Source organism: Carcharodon carcharias, chromosome 4 (assembly GCF_017639515.1).
Source record: "Carcharodon carcharias isolate sCarCar2 chromosome 4, sCarCar2.pri, whole genome shotgun sequence".
Taxonomy (NCBI): Eukaryota; Metazoa; Chordata; class Chondrichthyes; order Lamniformes; family Lamnidae; genus Carcharodon; species Carcharodon carcharias.
Window position 1 is genome coordinate 113,403,605 of NC_054470.1, and position 19,971 is coordinate 113,423,575.

Genomic DNA, 19,971 nt, shown 5'->3' on the forward strand with positions numbered 1-19,971 from the left:
GTGATCTTTCGCACTGTATTAAAGCAGAAAATACTTATTGCACAGAAACAGGCCATCTGGCCCAACTGGTCTTTGCTAGTGTCTTCTCTCCACAGTAACCTGCTCCCACCTTACTTCATCCAATCCCATAAACATGTCTATCTATCCCTTTCTCCCCCATGTGCTTATCTGGCTTCCCCTTAAATACATCAATGCTGCTCATTTCAACTATGCCACATGATGACGGATCCACATTCTCACCACTCTCTGGGTAAAGAAGTTTCCCTACTAGATTTATTAGGGGCTCTCTCATTTTTATGGCACCTAGTTTTCATCAGCCCCACACGCAGAAACATTTTCTCCATGTCTATCCTATCAAACCCCTTTATAGCTTTGAAGGCTTCTATAAGGTCACCCCTTAGCCTTCTGTTCCAGAGAATTATTTCAGCTCCTGTATTTCAGTAGCAAAAGACTGGTTCTCTACTCTGTTCTCAGGCTTATCAGAACGTCCACAAATGCTGCACAATGCCTCAACTAAACTGTATAAATTAACTCAGAAATTGTTCAGGATTTATAGATGTGACTAAAACAAGCATAATTCCATAAGTCACTGAAGGCTAACATGCAGGTGCAGCAAGCTATTAGGAAGACTAATGGAATGTTGGCATTTATCACAAGGGGATTTAAGTACAGTAGTGAAGACTTGCTTCAATTGTACATAACTTTGGTTCGTCCGCACCTAGAGTAGTGTGCGCAGTTTTTGTCCCCTTACCTCAAAGGTAAACGGAGTACAATGAAGGTTCACCAGACTTGTTCCGGGGATGGCAGGGCTGTCTGATGAAGAGATTGAGCAAATTGGGCCTTTATTCTCTAAAGTTTCAAAGATCTCATCGAAACCTACAAAATACTTAAAGATATAGGCAGGGTGTTTTTTTTATTTGTTCATTAGATGTGGGCACCACAGGCTCGGCATTTATTGCCCATCCCCAATTGCCCTTGTTCAGAGGGCATTAAAGAGTCAACCACATTACTGTGGGTCTGGAGTCTCTGGAGTCACATGTAGGCCAGATTTCCTTCCCTAATGGACATTGATGAAATAAATGAGTTTTTATGACAATTTGCAATGGTTTCACGGTCATCATTAGACTTTTAATTCAAATTCCACCATCTGCCATGGTAGGATTCGAACCCAAGTCCCCAGAGCATTACCCCTAGGTTTCCAGTCCAGTGACAATACCCCCACGCCACTGCCTCCCTTACGCACGTAAAATGTTTCCCCTGGTTGGGGAGTCCAGAACCAGGGGATACAATTTCAAAAACAGGGATAGCCACTTTGGAATTCTCTACCCAGAGGGCCGTGGAAGCTCATTCATTGAGTATGTTTAAGGTAAAGATTGATAGGTTTCTGATTAATAATAACAAAGAGTTATGGGGATAGTGTGGGTAAAAGGCATTGAAGTGTTTGTTCAGCCATAATTGTATTGAATGGCGGAGCAGGCTCAGTGGGCTGAATGGCCTTCTCCTGTTCCTATTTTCCTAACTACCTGCCTTGAGATTTTTTAACATTTAACATTTCATCTGAAAGATGGCATTCCCAACACTCAGGTATCAGCCTTGTCCCTGGAGTGGGGCTTGAACCCACAACCTGCTGACTCAGAGGCAAGAATGCTACCATTGAGTCACAGCTAAAATAGCTCATAAGAAGATCGAAGAGGTTGGCCATTCAAAAGGAGAAGCATATATATGGCATATTTCCAAGTTTGTAGAAGACACAAAACTTGCAAATGCTTTGACTGAAAGGGTGGTGAAAGCAGATCCAATAAAAACTTTTAGAAGAGAACTGGAAATGCTTGTAGGGGATAAACTTCCAAGGCTTTGAACAAGTGTGGGGAGGATTAATCAAAAAGCTCTTTCAAAGTGCTGGCACAGGTATGATAGCCACTTTCTGTGCTGTATCATTCCATGGTCCATGCATCCCACTCCCATTTGACTCATCCAGCATCACCACCCCAATCAAGGCCCAGTGATTTCTAGGAACCACAACTCCCCCAGATGCATTGTTACACTGATGTTGATTTTGGTAGGGTGTTTTGAGGCACTGGTTTCCAAAGCTGAAAACATAAACCTATCAGATTCGTTAAGGCTGGTTGAAAAAAAAACTTGCTGGATGCCACTCCCAATGGCACAAAATTCCAGACACCAACATAATACCACCCTAAGAGGCTTCAGCTTCACATTTAGTTTGAAGTGGGGCCCAATGGCAGCTTTGAGAAGCCTCTGCAAAAGGTTTGCAATTAAGCATGAGATCTTAACGCTGAAAAATCAACCACTTCCCATTCTATGAGCCCAGATTTCAAGCATATAGCCCGTAAAGTGCTGGAATTCAGCTACAGGAGTGGAGATTTCTGCAAGGTTTCACGTCTACTGTTGCTGAATCACAGAATTGTTACGGTGCAGGAGGCCATTTGACCCATCATGTCTGCACCAGCTCTCAGAATGAGCATTTCGCCTAGTGCCAATCTGCCATCTCCCTGTAACCCTGCACATTCCTCCTTTTCAGTCTAATTCCCTTTTGAATGCTATATATTTCTTCTCTATATTATTTGCTTTGGTTTTATCATTCTGCTCAATAGCACCTAGAACATAAAGTGCCAGCCTCAGGGCCTTGCTCTCGCCTCAGATCATTTTCAATTTGGTTTATTATGGATTCCACTCAACGCGCTCAAACTCCAAAGGGAGAAATTCAATTGGGGAAACCTCCAAGAAATTGGCAAGATAGGCTGTGAAATTTCTCCCAACCCCAGAAGACCCAAAGGACCCTCAAACTTAATCCTAAGGTCTGAAGACAGATTCTGGGGAGAGGCGGAAGGGAAAATAAAGAAATCAAAATGCTCTCTCATCCATGCAGTGCACTTACAAAGTGCAATGCCCAAATCTCCAAATGAATTTTCATCACACCAACTGTCACCTATATTTCCATGACATTTAATTCTAAACTTATTGAGCTATTGTATGACCTTACCAATTTACAGCGAGCTGCCCATTTGGCAGTGTCACATAGTCAATCTCAGTCGATTCTCTAACAGGGTGTTTCTCAGTAAATCTGCAGTGATGACATCTCAATTATTGAACACTAATCTGTAAACACCAATGACATGGAGCATTCAAGTTTAACAACATCCCCATAATTTAAAAAAATACTCCTTGTTAATTTTGCATTTAAATCCAGTTCTTTCGGACTTTCTCGTACTGAGGGAGAAGAAACCAGACAGAGTACAAGATCCTAATTATATTTCAATGGAAAAGTTGAGAACATCATTGGGCTTAGCTGTCTCCATAGTCAAAAAGTCTGCCACTCACAATTTGACATTTCTTGAACTTCCCTGTCAGAATATAATTGTACTTCCTTCCTGGAAGCTTATTATTCCCCATTTCGTTACACTGCTCAAGGGAATTTTCAAGGAATTGGCAATTTGTTTCTTCACAGGAAGGTCACAACACGCAATGTAGTGCATGAAGAGTTCTCTCTGAAGCAATTTTCCAAGAATAAACTAGTAGCTACCATAAGCAAAATGCTTCACAGCAAACAGGAGAAATAATCTGAAGTGAAATATCATTCACTAATGCTTCTGCACATTACTGTGGCAATGCCCAGGTGTACGTTTAACCCTTCACCTCTAACAGGCTACATGTTGAATTACAAGAGAATAACAGAATTAACCACCAGTTATGAACCTCAACATGTATTCACTGCCTTAAAACATTATAATTCTACAAAATTCAAACATTGTTTATGTCCTTTTCTCCTTCTTGGCACAGATATTTAACTAACTCCCACAATCAAATCTGGGATTTGAACAGAAATAATATCATGCCTTATTGTTTAACCAGGCAATACTACAACAGTGAACACTGCTCAGTGAACAGTGATAAGCTGCAATATGTTATTAAGGCAGTAACTAGAGAAATTGTTTATCAAAGAGGCACCTCAGCAATGCATTGACCTGGGTTTTGCAGTCAGCTTCTTACACACTATTTTCATTGTAAAAATCATTTGAAAGATTAAGCCTTGTTGAATGAGGTGTAACTAAGTTTTAAAACAGCATATGAGATCATAAGTACTATTGAACAACCCCTCTGATCCTGAAATTTAGAAGTCTAGAATGTTGTTCCCTCCATTCCATGATAAAAATTCCATAGATTTTCAAAATAGTGAAAAAAATATTTTTGTTTTACTTTTTAAAGTTTGATTCTGATGTTTCAGCTTCTGCCTTAATCCCATGTGTATGTGCCAATCTTTAGTTCACTTTCTGTACAATGCCTGGTTTGTTGCCTGAGTGTTCTTCAATCTGATTGGCTGATCAGCCTGTTTGATGACCCCACGGTTCCTGGACATTCACAGATCTCCTAAAAATGGTTCTAGATTGAAACTGACGTCGTGATAGTGGAAATCACACCATAGAACCCGTTAGATTTTTATTGATTCCTTTGAGATCTGTGATGGGTGCCGTCCCTTGGCCGCTGACTGCAAAACTACTGTACAGAAAGTGAACTGAAGATTTGCACATACACACGGGATTAAGGCAGAAGCTGAAATATCAGAATCAAACTTTATTAAGTAAAACAAAAAATATTTTTTACAATTTTGAAAATCTATGGAATTTTTATCATGGAATGGAGGGAATAACATTCCAGACTTCTAAATTTCAGGATCAGAGGGGTTGCTCAATAGTACTTATGATTTCATATGCTGTTTTAAAACTTAGTTACACCTCATTCAACAAGGCTTAATCTTTTTAATAATTTTTACAATGAAAATAGCATGCAAGAAGTTGAGATTCACTGTAAAGACTGCAATGGCATTTCCTGTAGTATCACCAACAGTAACATCTGGATCTCCGCACTTAACTGAGCAGGTGCACTCACCAGAAGTTGCTGTCACTTTCAAACAGTAATGACAACAAACGCTGACAGCTTTACCATGATTACAATTGCAAATTCTGGACCACTATATCCTAGGAAGTAAACAATCCCCATTTATTGCAAGTAGACACAAATGGAAGGTTTCATTTGGAAAGGCAGGGAGAAAAATAAAGCCAGTGTTCTGTTATTTTCAATAAGGTCACGCATTTATATAGCATCTTTAATACAGAAAAACATCTCAAGGCTCATCACAAGGGCATAACCAGAAAAAAACTGGATGTTGAACCAAAGAAAGATGCATTGGGAGTGAACAAAAGCTCAGTGAAGTTTGGTTCACTCCAGAGCAAGTTTAAAAATAAACATAAATACATGCACCCTGACACATGTAATGCAAATTCAAATGCAAATTTGGTAACTAACTTCCAAAAAATTCTTTTGAGACACAGTACGAGTAATTTGAGATAAGAACTATGCTAAGTGCAACATGCTCAGGAGGAATAGAGGGTTTTGGATCTATGATTCCCAGAGTTTTCCACCGCTGTAGATTTACTTCGCTTCCTGCCTGTGTCTGCTGAGGACTGGTTAAGATAGATTGATTGCCGTAATTCGGCAGCAATATATCAAGCCTCTTTCGGGAGGGTAGATGATCAAGGTGGACCTCTTTTTTCATCCTGATATAATACCAGGTTTCATAAAAGAAGAGCATGCACCTTTAACACAAAAATATCCCAAGGTTCATCACAAGGGTATGCATAATCAGGCAAAAATATCAGACAAAAAACACACACACACCCTTTAACTTCATCTGCTCACACACACAACATAATTCAGAGAGTAAATAATTGGATTTTCTGGTATGCCAGAGGGAAAGATCAAATAAAATAAAAATAATTTATGTTCCAAAAGATTTTCTTTGGCTTAAAATTCTTTTAGAACCACAGGAAAGTTACTGCACAGAAAGAGGCCTTTCAGCCCATCGGGTCTGCACCAGCTGAAAAAGTAAAAAAAAACTAGCCGCTCATTCTAATCCCACCTTCCAGCACCCGGTCCATACTCTTGTAGATTACAGCTCTTCAGGTGCAGATCCAGGTACCTTTTAAAAGAGTTGATGGTTTCTGCCCTCACCATCAAACCAGGCACTGAATTCTAGACACCCACCACCCCTTGGGTGAAAACATTTTTCCTCATGTCCTCTCAATCCTCCTACCGATCACCTTAAATCTATGCCCTCTGGTAATTGGTCCCTCAGTAGGGGAAACAAGTCTTTCCTGTCTCTTCTATCTAGGCCCCTCATAATCTTGTACACCTCAATTAGGATATAAAAGCCTCCTCTGTTCTAAGGAAAACAACCTAACCTATTCAATCTTTTCTCATAGCTGCAATTTTCAAGCCCTGCAACACCTTTGTAAATCTCGTCTGTACTCTCCCCAGAGCATTTATGTCCTTCCTCTAATGTGGTAACCAGGACTGTACACAAAATTCCAGCTGTGGCCTAACCAATGTTTTATACAGTTCCAGCAATACATCCTTGCTTTTATATTCAATACCTCGCCCAATAAAGGAAAGCATTCCATATGCTTTCTTTACCACCTTGTCCACCTGTCCTGCCACCTTCAAGTGCCTGTGGACATGCACTCAAAGGTCCCTCACTTCCTCTACCCATTTCAATATCTTCCCATTATTGAGTATTCCCTTGCTTTGTTTGCCCTCCCCAAATGCATTATCTCACAATTCTCTGGATTGAATTCCATTTGCCACTTTTCCATCTACTCAACCAAACCATTGACATCATCCTGGAGTCGACAGCTATCCTCTTCGCTTTCAACTGCAAGACCAATTTTTGTGTCGATTGCAAATTTCGCAATCATGCCTCCCACATTTTAAATCGAAATCAATATATACAACAAACAGCAAGGGCCCCAACACTGAGCCCTGTGGAATGCTACTGGAAACTGATCTCCATTTGCAAAAACATCCATCAACCATTACGCTTCGAATCCTGTCGCTGAGTCTATTTTGGATCTAATTCTCCACATTCCTCTGCATCTCATGGGCTTTTACTTTTCTGACCGGTCTGCCGTGTGGGACCTTGTCAAATGCCTTACTAAAGTCCATGTAGACAACATCCACTGTATTACCCTCATCAATCCTCATTGTTGCTTCCTCAAAAAATGTGATTAAATTAGTAAGACATGGCCTTCCCCTAACAAAACTATGCTGATTATCCCTAATTAATCTGTTCCTTTCTAAGTGACAGTTTATCCTGTCTCTCAGAATTGATTCTAATAATTTGTCCACTACTGAAGTCAGACCGACCAGTCTATAATTTTCTGGCCTATCCCTCACACCCTTTTTAAATCATGGTACAACATTAGCAGGCCTCTAATCCTCTGGCACCTCACTTTATCCAGTAAGGATTGTAAAATGATCTTCAGAGCATTTGTTATTTCCTCCGTGGGTTCCTTTAACAGTCTGGGATATCCGGCCCTGGTGACTTATCCACCTTTAAAGATGCAATCCCTCCAGTACCTCCTCTCTCACTATGCTTATCATATTTTTTATATTCACAATCCTTCTCTTTAACTGGAATGTCTGTATGATCCATCTCCTTAGTGAAGACAGAGATAAAGTACTCATTAAGAACCCTGCCGACATCTTCTGCATCCACACACAAGTTACCCTGTACATCTCTTAGTTATCCTCTTGCTCTTAATAAATCCATTGGGTTTTGCTTGATTTTACCTGCCAACATTTTTTCATATCCACTCTTTGCTTTCCTAATTTATTTTTTTACTTCAGCCCTGTACTTTCTATACTCTTCTAGAATTTCTACAGTATTAAGCTTTTTTTAACTGTCGTAAGCTTTCTTTTTCTGCTTTATCTTACTCTGTACGCTTCTAGAAAACCAGGGGGCTTTAGATTTGACAGTGCCATGCTTTGTCTTCGTGGGGACATGTCTACACTGTGCCCGTAGAATCTAATTCTTGAATGCCTCCCACTGATTTCCTTTCAAGTAGCTGTATCCAGTCCACTTTCACCAAATCACTTCTCAGCTTTGTAAAATTTGTCTTCCCCCAATTTAGAACTTTTACTACTGTTCTATTTTTGTCCTTTTCCATAATTATGTTAAATCTAACTATATTATGGTCACTATCTCCAAAATGGCCCCCTACTGCTCCTTCATCCACTTGCCCTGCTTCATTCCTAAGGCTAAATCTAGAATTGCACCCCTTCTCGTTGGCCTTGTTACATGCTGGCTCATTCTCTTGAATGCAATTCAAGAATTTTGTGTCCTCTGTGTCTTTCACACTGTTTGCATTCCAGTTTATATTAAGGTAGTTGAAATCCACAACTATTACTGCCCTATTGTTTCTGCACTCAGAAATGTGCCAACATATTTGCTCTTCTATCTCCCTTTCACTATTTGGGGGTCTATAGTGCACTCCTAGCAGTGTGGCTGCTGCTTTTTATTTCTGAGTTGAACCAATATTTGATATAAAAATAAAAAAATGCTGGAAAGACTCAGGTCTGGCAGCTTCTGTGGAGAGAGAAACAGAGTTAACGTTTTGAATCCATGTGACTCTTCTTGGCCTCATTTGATGATTCATTTAGTTTATTATCCTTCCTAATTTATTGACTACTATTATGTAAGAGGGTGGAACTTGGAACCACAAGGAATAACTGAGTATCGACGTACTTAAAGGCAAAGTTAGATCAATGAAGGAGTAAGGAATTGAAGGATTTGCTTCTGGGGTTGCAGGGAAGGCTCATGTGGAGTACGGACCACTGGGGTCAAATAGCCAGTTTCTGTGCTGTACAAGCTATGTAATTCTACAGACAGATTTAAACAATATTCTAAGCTATATTTCTCCTCCATTCTTTTTATATTGGGCTTCTCTATGCAAGCTACTCTACTTTCACTCACAGAAACATACAGCAAGGGCATCGTAAAAGACAAAAGTGAGCAGTCATTCATACCACACGGTACAGATAAACCAAGCTGATGCCATGTTTATAAAAATAAAACTATTTGCAACAAAAATCCACTTTAAGGTGTAAATGATTACAGTGGAAAGACAGAGAATGCAGGAAACGGGCAGCAGATCTATCACCTTTTGAAAGACAGGATAATGTTTGAGCCAGACTCTTCCACATAACAGGCCCGAGGAAGATGCTCAACCTGAAACATTATCCAGTTTTGTTTTTCTCTAAGATTTTGTTAAACCTGTCGTGCATTTCTTTCAGTTTTGTTTTCACTTCAGGTTTCAGTATTCAGTCAGAGAGAAGAAAACTCAGAACCTAGGAAGAATTCAAAATTAGAATGTTTCTGTTCTGTTTACTCCACAACATCCTGATCCACTCTTTGATTACTCTCAACAACCCCTCCACGGCCCACAGCACCTTCTCATGCAACACCTGCCCTTTTACCTCAACACCATCCAGGGCTCTAAACACTTTCAAGTGAAAGTGATTTACTTGTACTTCTTTCAATTTAGTATCATAGAATGGTTACAGGACAGGCTAGTCAGCCTACTGCATCCATGCTGACTCTGCGCAAACAATTGGTGCCATTCCCCTGCCTTTTCCCCATAAGCCTTCAAATAATATGGCATGTTGTATTCACTGGTCATGACTGGGGAAACCAAAAGCTGATTGACAGTCACTTTGTGGAACACTCCTGTTCAGTCTGCAACTCTGACCCTGAGCTTCTGGTTGCCAATCATTTTAGTTGCTAAGATAAAAGCAAAATACTGCGGATGCTGGAAATCTGAAACAAAAACAAAAATTGCTGGAAAAACTCAGCAGGTCTAACAGCATCTGTGGAGAGAAAGAGTTAACATTTTCAGTGCGTGTGGCTCTTCATCAGAACTAAAGAGGAAATTCTGGCATTCCTCTTTAGTTCTGATGAAGAGTCATATAGACTCAAAACGTTAACTCTGTCTTCCTCTCCACAGATGCTGTCAGACCTGCTGAGATTTTCCAGCAATTTTTGTTTTTGATTCAATTTAGTTGTCTGCCTGACCTCCAAAACGACCTCTGCTGTTCTACTGAAGTTCACAAAAAGTATCTTATCTTTCGATTTAGGTACTTTACAGCCTTTTGGATTCAACATTCAAACTTATCAATTTCAGCTCAATCACAGCTCCCATTGTCTTGGACGGCAGCTACAGATAATGGCTCTGCTTTTGTTATGCACACCTCCTCCAGTCCTATCTTTTGTTTCTTTACTTGTTCCATTATCATCTTTTATCTCACATCATCACCCCTTTTGTCATTAAATCTCACCTGTCTTTCACCTTATCACAGACCTTCCCTTTTGTTCTTTCCTACCCTCCCCCTTTCCCTGCCTCCGAACTTGCTTAAAACCTGTTCTAACTCTTTTTTACCAATTATGAAACGTTGAGTCAAAATGTTAACTCTGCCTTTCTCTCCCCATGATGTCCCCTGATCTGCTGAGTGTTTTCTGCATTTATTACAGATTTCCAGCACCCACAGTACTGAGATTTAGTATTAGAACAAAGGATGCTGTCTCCACGGATTTAGCTTCGACTTGCCTCAGGGAAGCTGAAACCTGCGCCGATCATTGTCTAAATTTCCCATGATTTGGGTGGGACGTGTTGAGCAGAGAAGTCAGTAAGTACAGTCCTTGTGAGATGAATGCGACTCTAAAGTGAACCATCTGGCAAACTTTGTGGCTGGGTAATCTGATAGCTGAGCCAGGCATTGCATGGGGCTCTTTTCAACCTAGCCCAGCAATGGCTCCTGGATAAAAGGTGAACTTCAGCTGCAGGCTTTTATTAAAGCACTCCTTTAAAGACACGTACAGTAGCATGTAGCAAGAATATGAGTGATGTCCCTTTCACAAACACCACACACACACACTCAGGGAGACATACATTTAAGGGGAAGCTGGATTGACACACGAGGGAGAGAGGACCATAAGACAAAGGAGCAGAAATTAGGCCATTCGGCCCATCGAGTCTGCTCCGCCATTCAATTGTGGCTGATAAATTTTTCAACCCCATCTCCCGCCTTCTCCCCGTAACCTTTGATCCCCTTACCAATCAAGAACCTATCTATCTCGGTCTTAAATACACTCAATGACCTGGCCTCCACAGCCTTCTGTGGCAATGAATTCCATAGATTCACTACTCTCTGACTAAATAAGTTTCTCCTCATCTCTGTTCTAAAAGGTCTTCCCTTTACTCTGAGGCTGTGTCCTCGGGTCCTAGTCTCTCCTACTAATGGAAACATCTTCCCCACGTCCACTCTATCCAGGCCTTTCAGTATTCTGTAAGTTTCAATCAGATCCCTCCTCATCCTTCTAAACTCCATCGAGTATAGACCCAGAGTCCTCAAACGTTCCTCATATGTTAAGCCTTTCATTCTTGGGATCGTTCTCATGAACCTCCTCTGGACCCTCTCCAGGGCCAGCACATCCTTCCTGAGATACGGGGCCCAAAATTGCTCACAATATTCTAAATGTGGTCTGACCAGAGCCTTATAAAGCCTCAGCAGCGCTTTTATGTTCTAGTCCTCTCGAAATAAATGCCAACATTGCATTTGCCTTTCTAACTACCGACTCAACCTGCAAGTTAACCTTAAGAGAATCCTGGACTAGAACTCCCAAGTCCTTTTGCACTCCAGATTTCTGAATTATCTCCCCATTTAGAAAACAGTCTATGCCTCTATACTTCCTACCAAAGTGCATGACCTCACACTTGCCCACGTTGTATTCGATCTGCCACTTCTTTGCTCATTCTCCTAACCTGTCCAAATCCTTCTGCATCCTCCCTGCCTCCTCAATACTACCTGTCCTTCCACCTATTTTTGTATCATCTGCAAACTTAGCCAGGATGCCCTCAGTTCTCTCATCTACATCATTAACGTATAAAGTGAAAAGTTATGGTCCCAACACTGACCCCTGCGGAACTCCACTAGTCACCGGCCGCCATCCTGAGCAGGACCCCCTTATCCCCACTCTCTGCCTCCAGCCAGACAGCCAATCTTCTATCCATGCTAGTACCTTGCCTCTAACACCATGGGCTCTTATCTTACTGAGCAGCCTCCTGTGTGGCACCTTGTCAAATGCCTTCTGGAAGTCCAAGTAGATAACATCCATTGGCTCTCCTTTGTCTAACCTACTTGTTACCTCCTCAAAGAATTCTAACAGATTTGTCAGGCATGACCTCCCCTTGATGATTTGCCCTATTTTATCATGCACTTCCAAGTATTCTGAAATCTCATCCTTAATAATGGACTCTAAAATTTTGCCAACGACTGAGGTCAGGCTAATCGGCTTGTAATTTCCTGTCTTTTGCCTCACTCCCTTCTTAAACAGGGGGGTTACATTAGTGATTTTCCAGTCCTCTGGGACCCTCCCTGACTCCAGTGATTCCTGAAAGATCACCACTAACGCCTCCACTATCTCTTTCAGAACTCTGGGGTGTATTCTATCTGGCCCAGGTGATTTATCCACCTTCAGACCTTTCAATTTTCCTAGCACCTTCTCCTTGGTGATGGCCACCATACTCACTTCTGCCCCCCACCCCGACTCTCTTGAATTTGGGGATGTTACTCGTGTCTTCCACCGTGAAGACTGACGCAAAGTACCTATTCAGTTCCTCCGCCATTTCTTTGTTCCCCATTACTACTTCTCCAATGTCATTTTCCAGCGGCCGAATCTCCACTTTGGCCTCTCTCTTGCCCTTTATATATCTAAAAATACTCTTGCAATCTTCTTTTATATTACTGGCTAGTTTACCCTCATATTTAATCTTCTCCCTCCTTATTTAATAGGTTTTGTGCACAGGGTGAGATGAAGAGTGGGGTGGGGAGGAGGTTTGTGTGGAGCATAAGCACCATCATAGAGCAGATGGGCCGAAAGTAAAAGCAAGATGCTGGAAATCTGAAACAGAAACAGAAATTGCTGGAAAAGCTCAGCAGCTCTGGAGAAGTCATACGGACTCGAAACATTAACTCTGTCTTTCTCTCCACAGATGCTGTCAGACCTGTTTCAGGTGGGCCGAAGGGGCTGTTTCTGTGTTGTAGACTGTGTGTAATCTCACAATCTTAACAATATTTAAACCCTATAGGTGCCAATGAACAGCAGCTGCACTCTGCCTCTTACAGATAAATGCATTGTTATTTAAACCTCTACTGCAACAGGTGAGACTCTCCGTGCTCTGTAACCCCGGGGATTACACTGACCACCCCACCCCCGACCCCCGGACAGTGAATCTCTGGCTGCGCTGCGAATCCGTAAGGTTGCCCCCGGTTAAAGAGTCTCCGCGGGGCTGGGATCAGATCAACAACCGGCGGCTTGTCCACTGACACTGGGGGACTGGAGCCCGGCGAGGGCCCGCTCGGACAGACCCTGATCCCAATCAGGTAAACTCAAGTCAGCGGCTGGGCCCCGAGGCCTCGGCCTTTCCCTCGCCGCCGCCGGCCCCACCACCACCGTTTCACTCACAGGAAATTAGCCATCTTGATCCTGACGATCGATCCTTCCACGAACCGGTTGCCGGACCTCTCCCCTCCTCCTCCTCCTCCCCCCTCACCGACCGCCTCCTGCGAGGCCAGCCGGCCGCTCGCTCCTCTCTTGCCACTCGCTTCCCGCTGCCCGGACAGTTTGCGCTTCAGCGCCGCCGCCATCTTGACGGTTGCCAAGCTCCTTTCCCGCGCAAACGTGGGGATTGCGTCATCACGTCGGCACTGACGCCGCCTCATCCAATCAGCGTGAGCCGCGCTCTCGGCTCCGTATCGCCCCGCCCCTCTCCCCGTAACAGCTCCGCCCCCCCCTCTGGCACCGTCCCCCTAGCCTAGCCCCATCTCCAGTCCCGCCTCCAGAAGGTAACCCGCCCCCTTTCCAGATATCAGTCCGGGGCACCTCTGAACTACAAGATAATTGTCTAATTCCCCTTTGAAAGTCTCAATTGAACCTGCCTCTACCACAGTCTCAGGCAGTGCATGACAGACCCCAATCGGGGCTATGGGCCAAGTGCTGGAAAATGGGTTTAGAAGAGATAGGTCGGCACGGACATAATGGGCCGAAGGGCCTGTTGCTGTGCTCTATAACTCCATGACTCTGTGACTTACTGCATGAAAAATCTTTTCCTCAAGACGCCATTGCTTCTTTTACCAATTGTCTTCAATCTGTGCCCTCTCGTTCTCAATCCTTTCGCCAGTGTGAACTGTTCCTCCCCAACTACTCTACCCGGACCCCCTTGTGATTTTGAACCTCTATCAAATCTTCTCTCAACCTTCTCTCCTCCAAGGAAAACAATCCCAACTTCTCCAATAAAAACAGAAAATGCTGGAAAAACTCGGCAGGTCTGGCAGCATCCGTGGAGAGAGAAACAGAGTTAATGCTTCGAGTCCATATCCAATCTTCCCCAATCTTATCTTTATAATTGCAGTTCCTCATCCCTGGACCCATTCTCATGAATCTTTTCTGCACTGTCTCAAATGCCTTCACATCTTTCCTAAAGTGTGGTGTCCAGAACTGAGGCCGAACTAGTGTCTTATACAAACTCAACTTAACCTCCTTGCTCCTGTACAAAAACAGAATTACCTGGAAAAACTCAGCAGGTCTGGCAGCATCGGCGGAGAAGAAAAGAGTTGACGTTTCGAGTCCTCATGACCCTTCGACAGAACTTGAGTTCGAGTCCAGGAAAGAGCTGAAATATAAGCTGGTTTAAGGTGTGTGTGTGGGGGGCGGAGAGATAGAGAGACAGAGAGGTGGAGGGGGTTGGTGTAGTTGTAGGGACAAACAAGCAGTGATAGAAGCAGATCATCAAAAGATGTCAACCACAATAGTACAATAGAACACATAGGTGTTAAAGTTAAAGTTGGTGATATTATCTAAACGAATGTGCTAATTAAGAATGGATGGTAGGGCACTCAAGGTATAGCTCTAGTGGGTTTTTTTTTATATATAATGGAAATAGGTGGGAAAAGGAAAATCTTTATAATTTATTGGGAAAAAAAAAGAGGAAGGGGGAAACAGAAAGGGGGTGGGGATGGGGGAGGGAGCTCACGACCTAAAGTTGTTGAATATCCACAACTACTGGGGTACCCGAAGGGCAGAATTTTCCGTGCCCATTGGCGGTGGGCTTGTTCAGTGGCATGAACAGACAATATGGCGAGAAGGCCAAAAATTGTTTTCACGACGTAGCAAAACCAGTTTGCAGTCGCCCACTCAGCCCCTCAATGGCCTTTCCCACCATCAGATGTCAGGACCCTCATTGTAATACATCTGCATATCATAATAAGCCCAGCTCGCCAGATTCATCTCTCCCAGACTGGATCATTCAAGCACATTGGCCTGTAATAGCATATGTAAGGCATGCACCTGGCAGGCTGCATTTAGAGGGGAACTCCGAGGTGAGTGCACAGTAACATTGGACAGTGCTGGTGAGGGTCGCCTGCTGTATCAAAGTTGAGGCACTGCGCATTCAGGCGAGGGTACAGGCAAGTCACTTTTCCCCAACTGGCTGACAGTGCGGTGCCAGGGCAAGGGCTGCCCTGTGGTTGAGGCAACTTGAGCGGGGTTGAGGGCAAGGACTGCATTGTGGTTGATGGTAGTGCACAAGCACCTGTGGGTGAGGGGGGAGGGAAGCAGCCATTCATTAGGGACACATTGTATAAAGTGACCATTCCTCTGCAGCTGAGACAGTTCACGTGCAGCCACATTGATGTGTGTAGCCGGACATCTAGCTTATCTACCCACTCAAGCAATGCGGAGGCATGCAAGTTCCACCAAGTGCTGCAGAGCTTTTCACCCTTTGGGCACAGATTGCAAATTAATGAGCATTTTAGTGGACTGCAGAACAGTTGGATGACTGGGCACGTTGTACAAATGCAGCTCTGAGGTCACGGATGCCACCTTCGCGAGGACACTCAACCTTGTGCATTTTGACCAGAGTCAGGAAAGCCAGGAAGCAGGAGTGCTGGGATTCGCACAGACCTCAGGTTTTCCACAGGTTCAGGGTGTCATCAATTGCACTCACATGGTGTTTAGATCTCCATGACAACAAGCAGTCAACTATGTCAACCACAATGGCATCCACTCGCTGAATGTGCAGCTGGTGTACAACCGCCACAAATGTATCCTACAGGTGTGTGCAGGGTTTCCAGGGAGGGTCCATGACTCCTACATTCTCAGTCGGTCACAGATCCTTCCAGGGTCCACAGTGGCTGCAGGGTTGGCTCCTCAGGACAAGGGCTACCCACAGAGGCCGTGGCTGATGACACCCATGCGGCGGCCTCAGACTGCAGCAGTGAGAAGGTATAACAAGGCTCATGCTGCAGCTCACAACTTGGTGGAGCAGACCATCGGGATGCTGAAGATGAGGTCCCGATGCCTGGACCAGTCTGGTGGAGCCCTGCAATACAGTCTGCAGAGGGTGTCACGCATCATCGTCGTCTGCTGTGCCCTTTACAACTTGGCGCTGCAACAGGGAGAGGAGCTGGCTGAGGAGGAGATGCAGGAGCTGGAGGTCTCTTCTGATGAGGAGGGCGTCAACAGGGATGAAGGAGGGGAGGCCCTTGAAGGTGGTGATGAAGGAGATGAGGCCCTCGCACTGGCCAGACGAGGCAGGCGTGCTCAGGAGGCCCTCATAGCCACTAGATTTGTGGAGGATGATGACAACATGCAGTGAGGAGACACCGTAGATCCTCACATAGCCTCCGTGAATGTCTGACTCTAGTCTGGCTGAGGGCAGCTTGCTTGCGCTCTGTGATCAGGGCCATATCATGAAGACACAGCCGAGAAGCTTTAAAAGCACCTGATCCTTTGTCAGCCTTCAGCACCTGACCCCTTCAGGAACACAGCATCACCAGTCACAGATGCTGGAGAGATGGGGGCCAGTCCCAACACAAAGGTGCTGAGAGCACACAGAGTGATGGAACTCTGTGACGCCTGCCCACTACATTCTGGCAGCAATGACAAGCACCTTCGAGGTGCAGGCATCACTAATGTGTCCAGTGAGTGTGAAGCCGGACAATCACTTTGCTCTGAAGGTTACACACTGCACAGGGAAGAGGCCCTGGACTGAGACACCTGCCTTCATCTTGTGCAGGAACCAAGGTTTCACATCTGAGAGACATGAACACTGATCATCATAAAAAGGAGCCTTAGGCAAGGTGACATTCTTGGGAGTTTATTTACAACAGTGAACAGTGTGTACAAGTGATTAACACCCGTGCTCAGGCTGTGCAACTGTATCTCCTTAACCTTCCTAACCCTGCCGCTACGTCTTGGTGCTCCCCAGACATCCACAGCTGAGATGGAGGCAGCCTGCTGACTGCTACGATGACCTTGGTGGGTATCCTCTGGAGGAGTGAGACCTGAAGGACCCTGACCTGCTTTTGGGGTCCTGCTGTGTGGCAGTGGCATCCTCCTTGGCCTGTGGAGCTGGAGCTGCTGGGGTCACAGGAAGAGGGAATTCGAATGGGTTGGACACTCTCAGAGTTACCTGAGTGGATGGCCCCGGGGTGTGCACCTGCTGATCCTCCCCACTTTGGGTGCCTGAAGTCCCCTTTCTGATTCCTTCAAGAGAAGGGGAAGCTGGAGTGAGATCAAGCTGCCCACAACCGTCTCACATTGACACTTGGAGGCCGACTTTGTCAGCGATGGATTGAGCCCATGCAGCAGTGCAGGAGCGAGGTCCTGGACCAAGGTCTCCATGGTGGCCACCATCCTACCAGTGTTGACCTCGGTGCGTTGCATTCCAGCGCTATCACCTCAGCCTGAAGGTGGACGGACTCCTCCATTGTGCCTTGCAATCTGAGGAGTGCAGCGGAAATCCTTTCCTGATGTTCCCGAGCTTGTCTTTGCAGTTCCAGCAGCTGTGACATGACCGAATCCAGAGGCTTGTCATCTGACTCAGACTCAGCAGATTTCTGGCCTCCCACAGGCCTCCCAGTGCTGGGGACCTGGGAAGTCCCTGCCTCCGCCTGCTGCGGATCAGACAGTGTGATGTGGTCACCAGACTGTGATCCCGAGGCTACCCTAAAGCCAATTCACACCAAGGTGTGTGTCTCTGAGTTGCTGGAGGGTGTGGGTGAGCGCTGTAACAGGATTTCAAGGAGAGTGCCTTCAGATTTCTTCAGGGCTTGATTGGAGGCCCTGGATCATGGACTTTGTCGGTGGTTTCCCAGATGTGTCTGTGAAAGCAAGGGGAGATAATTAGTGCATGGCAGTGGCCTGTGAAAGAGGACACGTCACTCACAGCATAGTTATCTGATGGATATTCCACTGCTAGATTCTCACTTGGTAGAGCAGTGCCGACCTCCCTGTCAGTACAGGACCGGTCCTGGTCATCGCCGGCCAGCTGGATGGCTCTGTTTTCAAAGTCTGTGAGAACCTTGATTTCAGGCATTCTTCCACCGGTCTGTGACCTCTCCGTCTTCTTGTGTGCCAGCTTGTCCTGCATGAACAGAGATGGAGAGAGTGTAAGCAGGATGCCTGCCAGGCCAGATAATAAGATGCCTGGCATGTGTGGGTGGTGAGTGGTCCCATGGACGGGCTGGGGATGGTAGAAGGTTTGTGTGAGAGAGTGAATGGATGTCCCTTGAACTGACAGTGAGTGAGATCCCTGTGGATATGTGATGGCTTTGTGAGTGTGGGAGTTAAGAGTGATGAGAAGAGTGAGTTACCCTGTGGAACGGAGGAGATCATTTATCTTTTCTCAGCACTGGGTGGCTGTTCTCTTTTGCAGAGTGTTGGCGCTGGCCACCGCTGCCATCACCTCCCAAGCCAGATTGGTGACGTTGCTGTCCCTCCTGTGCCCAGAGTGGGGGTAGAGGACATCAGGGCGGGCCTCCATGGCATTAAAATGGCACCCAAGGGACCCGTCATTAAACTGGGAAGCTGCAGTCTTCTTGCCATTGGGACCATGTCTTTGCAGCAGTCCTGGGCTGGAAGCACTGAGAGGTGTGCGCTTGGCTGCACTCTAAATATGGTGCCTGGTGTGATGAAGCGGCAAGGTGATGGTGTGGCAGGCAAATGAGAGCCCGACTGTCATGGAAATGGGTACTTCCTGGGAATGCATGACTAATGAGGCGGGATTGAGATGATACGACATGAGAAACTGCCATTGTGGTCGGCAGATATAACATCCTTTTTCCTGCCCGCTACCGCACTTAGTGCAAATCTGAGACAACTCCGCCCATAGTCTCATCTGCCCATTTCTTGTCACGGTTCACGGGTCACTGGACCATTCTAGAACTTTTCCAGTTTTCCCATGCTTCCCCTCTGCCATTGTGCTGCAACCATTTTACATCATCTCAAGAATCCTAGAAAGTTATGGCACAGAAGGAGGCCATTTGACCCATCGTGCCTGTGCCAGCCAAAAAACAGCTATCCAATCAAATTTGAGTAGAGGCATAGTGGTATTGTCACTGGGCTACTATTCCACAGACCCAGGGTCCTGCTGTGGGGACCTGGGTTTGAATCCCACAGTGGCAGATGATGAAATTTGAATTCAATAAAAATCTGGAATTAAAATGAGGATGAAGGTATCGAACTCGGGGAGAGAGACTGTGAGGTTCTTAAGCAAACTGATATAGGGAGTGACAAGGTATTGGAGATGTTGGCAGGCTTAAAAGTGGACAAATCTCCAGGTCCGGATGATTTGTGTCCCAGACTGCTAAGGGAGGAGATTGCAGGGGCTCTGACCCAAATTTTTAATTTCTCTCTGGCCACGGGGAAAGTGCCAGAGGACTGGGGAACAGCTAATGTGGTTCTGCTATTTAAGAAGAGTTGTAGAGATAAGCCAGGGAATTACAGGCCATTGAGTCTCACGAAGGGAAACTATTGGAGAAAGTTCTGAAGGAGAGTACCTATCTCCACTCGGAGAGGCAAGGTTTGATCAGGGATAGTCAGCATGGCTTTGTCAGAGGGAGGTCATGCCTAACAAATTTGATTGAATTTTTTGAGGAGGTGACCAGGTGTGTAGATGAGGGTGGTGCAGTTGATGTAGTTTATATGGATTTCAGCAAAGCCTTTGACAAGGTCCCACATGGGAGACTTATAAAGAAGGCAAATGCACATGGGATACAGGG

The 19,971-nt window shown here is 45.0% G+C and overlaps 1 protein-coding gene across 1 annotated transcript in view; it reads right to left on the reverse strand.

Annotated features, from left to right (window-relative positions):
• The window catches only part of smc5 (structural maintenance of chromosomes 5), a 160,788-nt gene extending 147,219 nt beyond the window's left edge, over positions 1 to 13,569 (reverse strand). The window contains exon 1 of the mRNA XM_041186111.1: positions 13,376 to 13,569. Coding sequence (XP_041042045.1) covers positions 13,376 to 13,557 — 182 coding nt within the window. The 5' untranslated portion in view covers positions 13,558 to 13,569. The remainder of the gene's footprint in view (positions 1 to 13,375) is intronic.
• Positions 13,570 to 19,971: the final 6,402 nt, after the last annotated feature.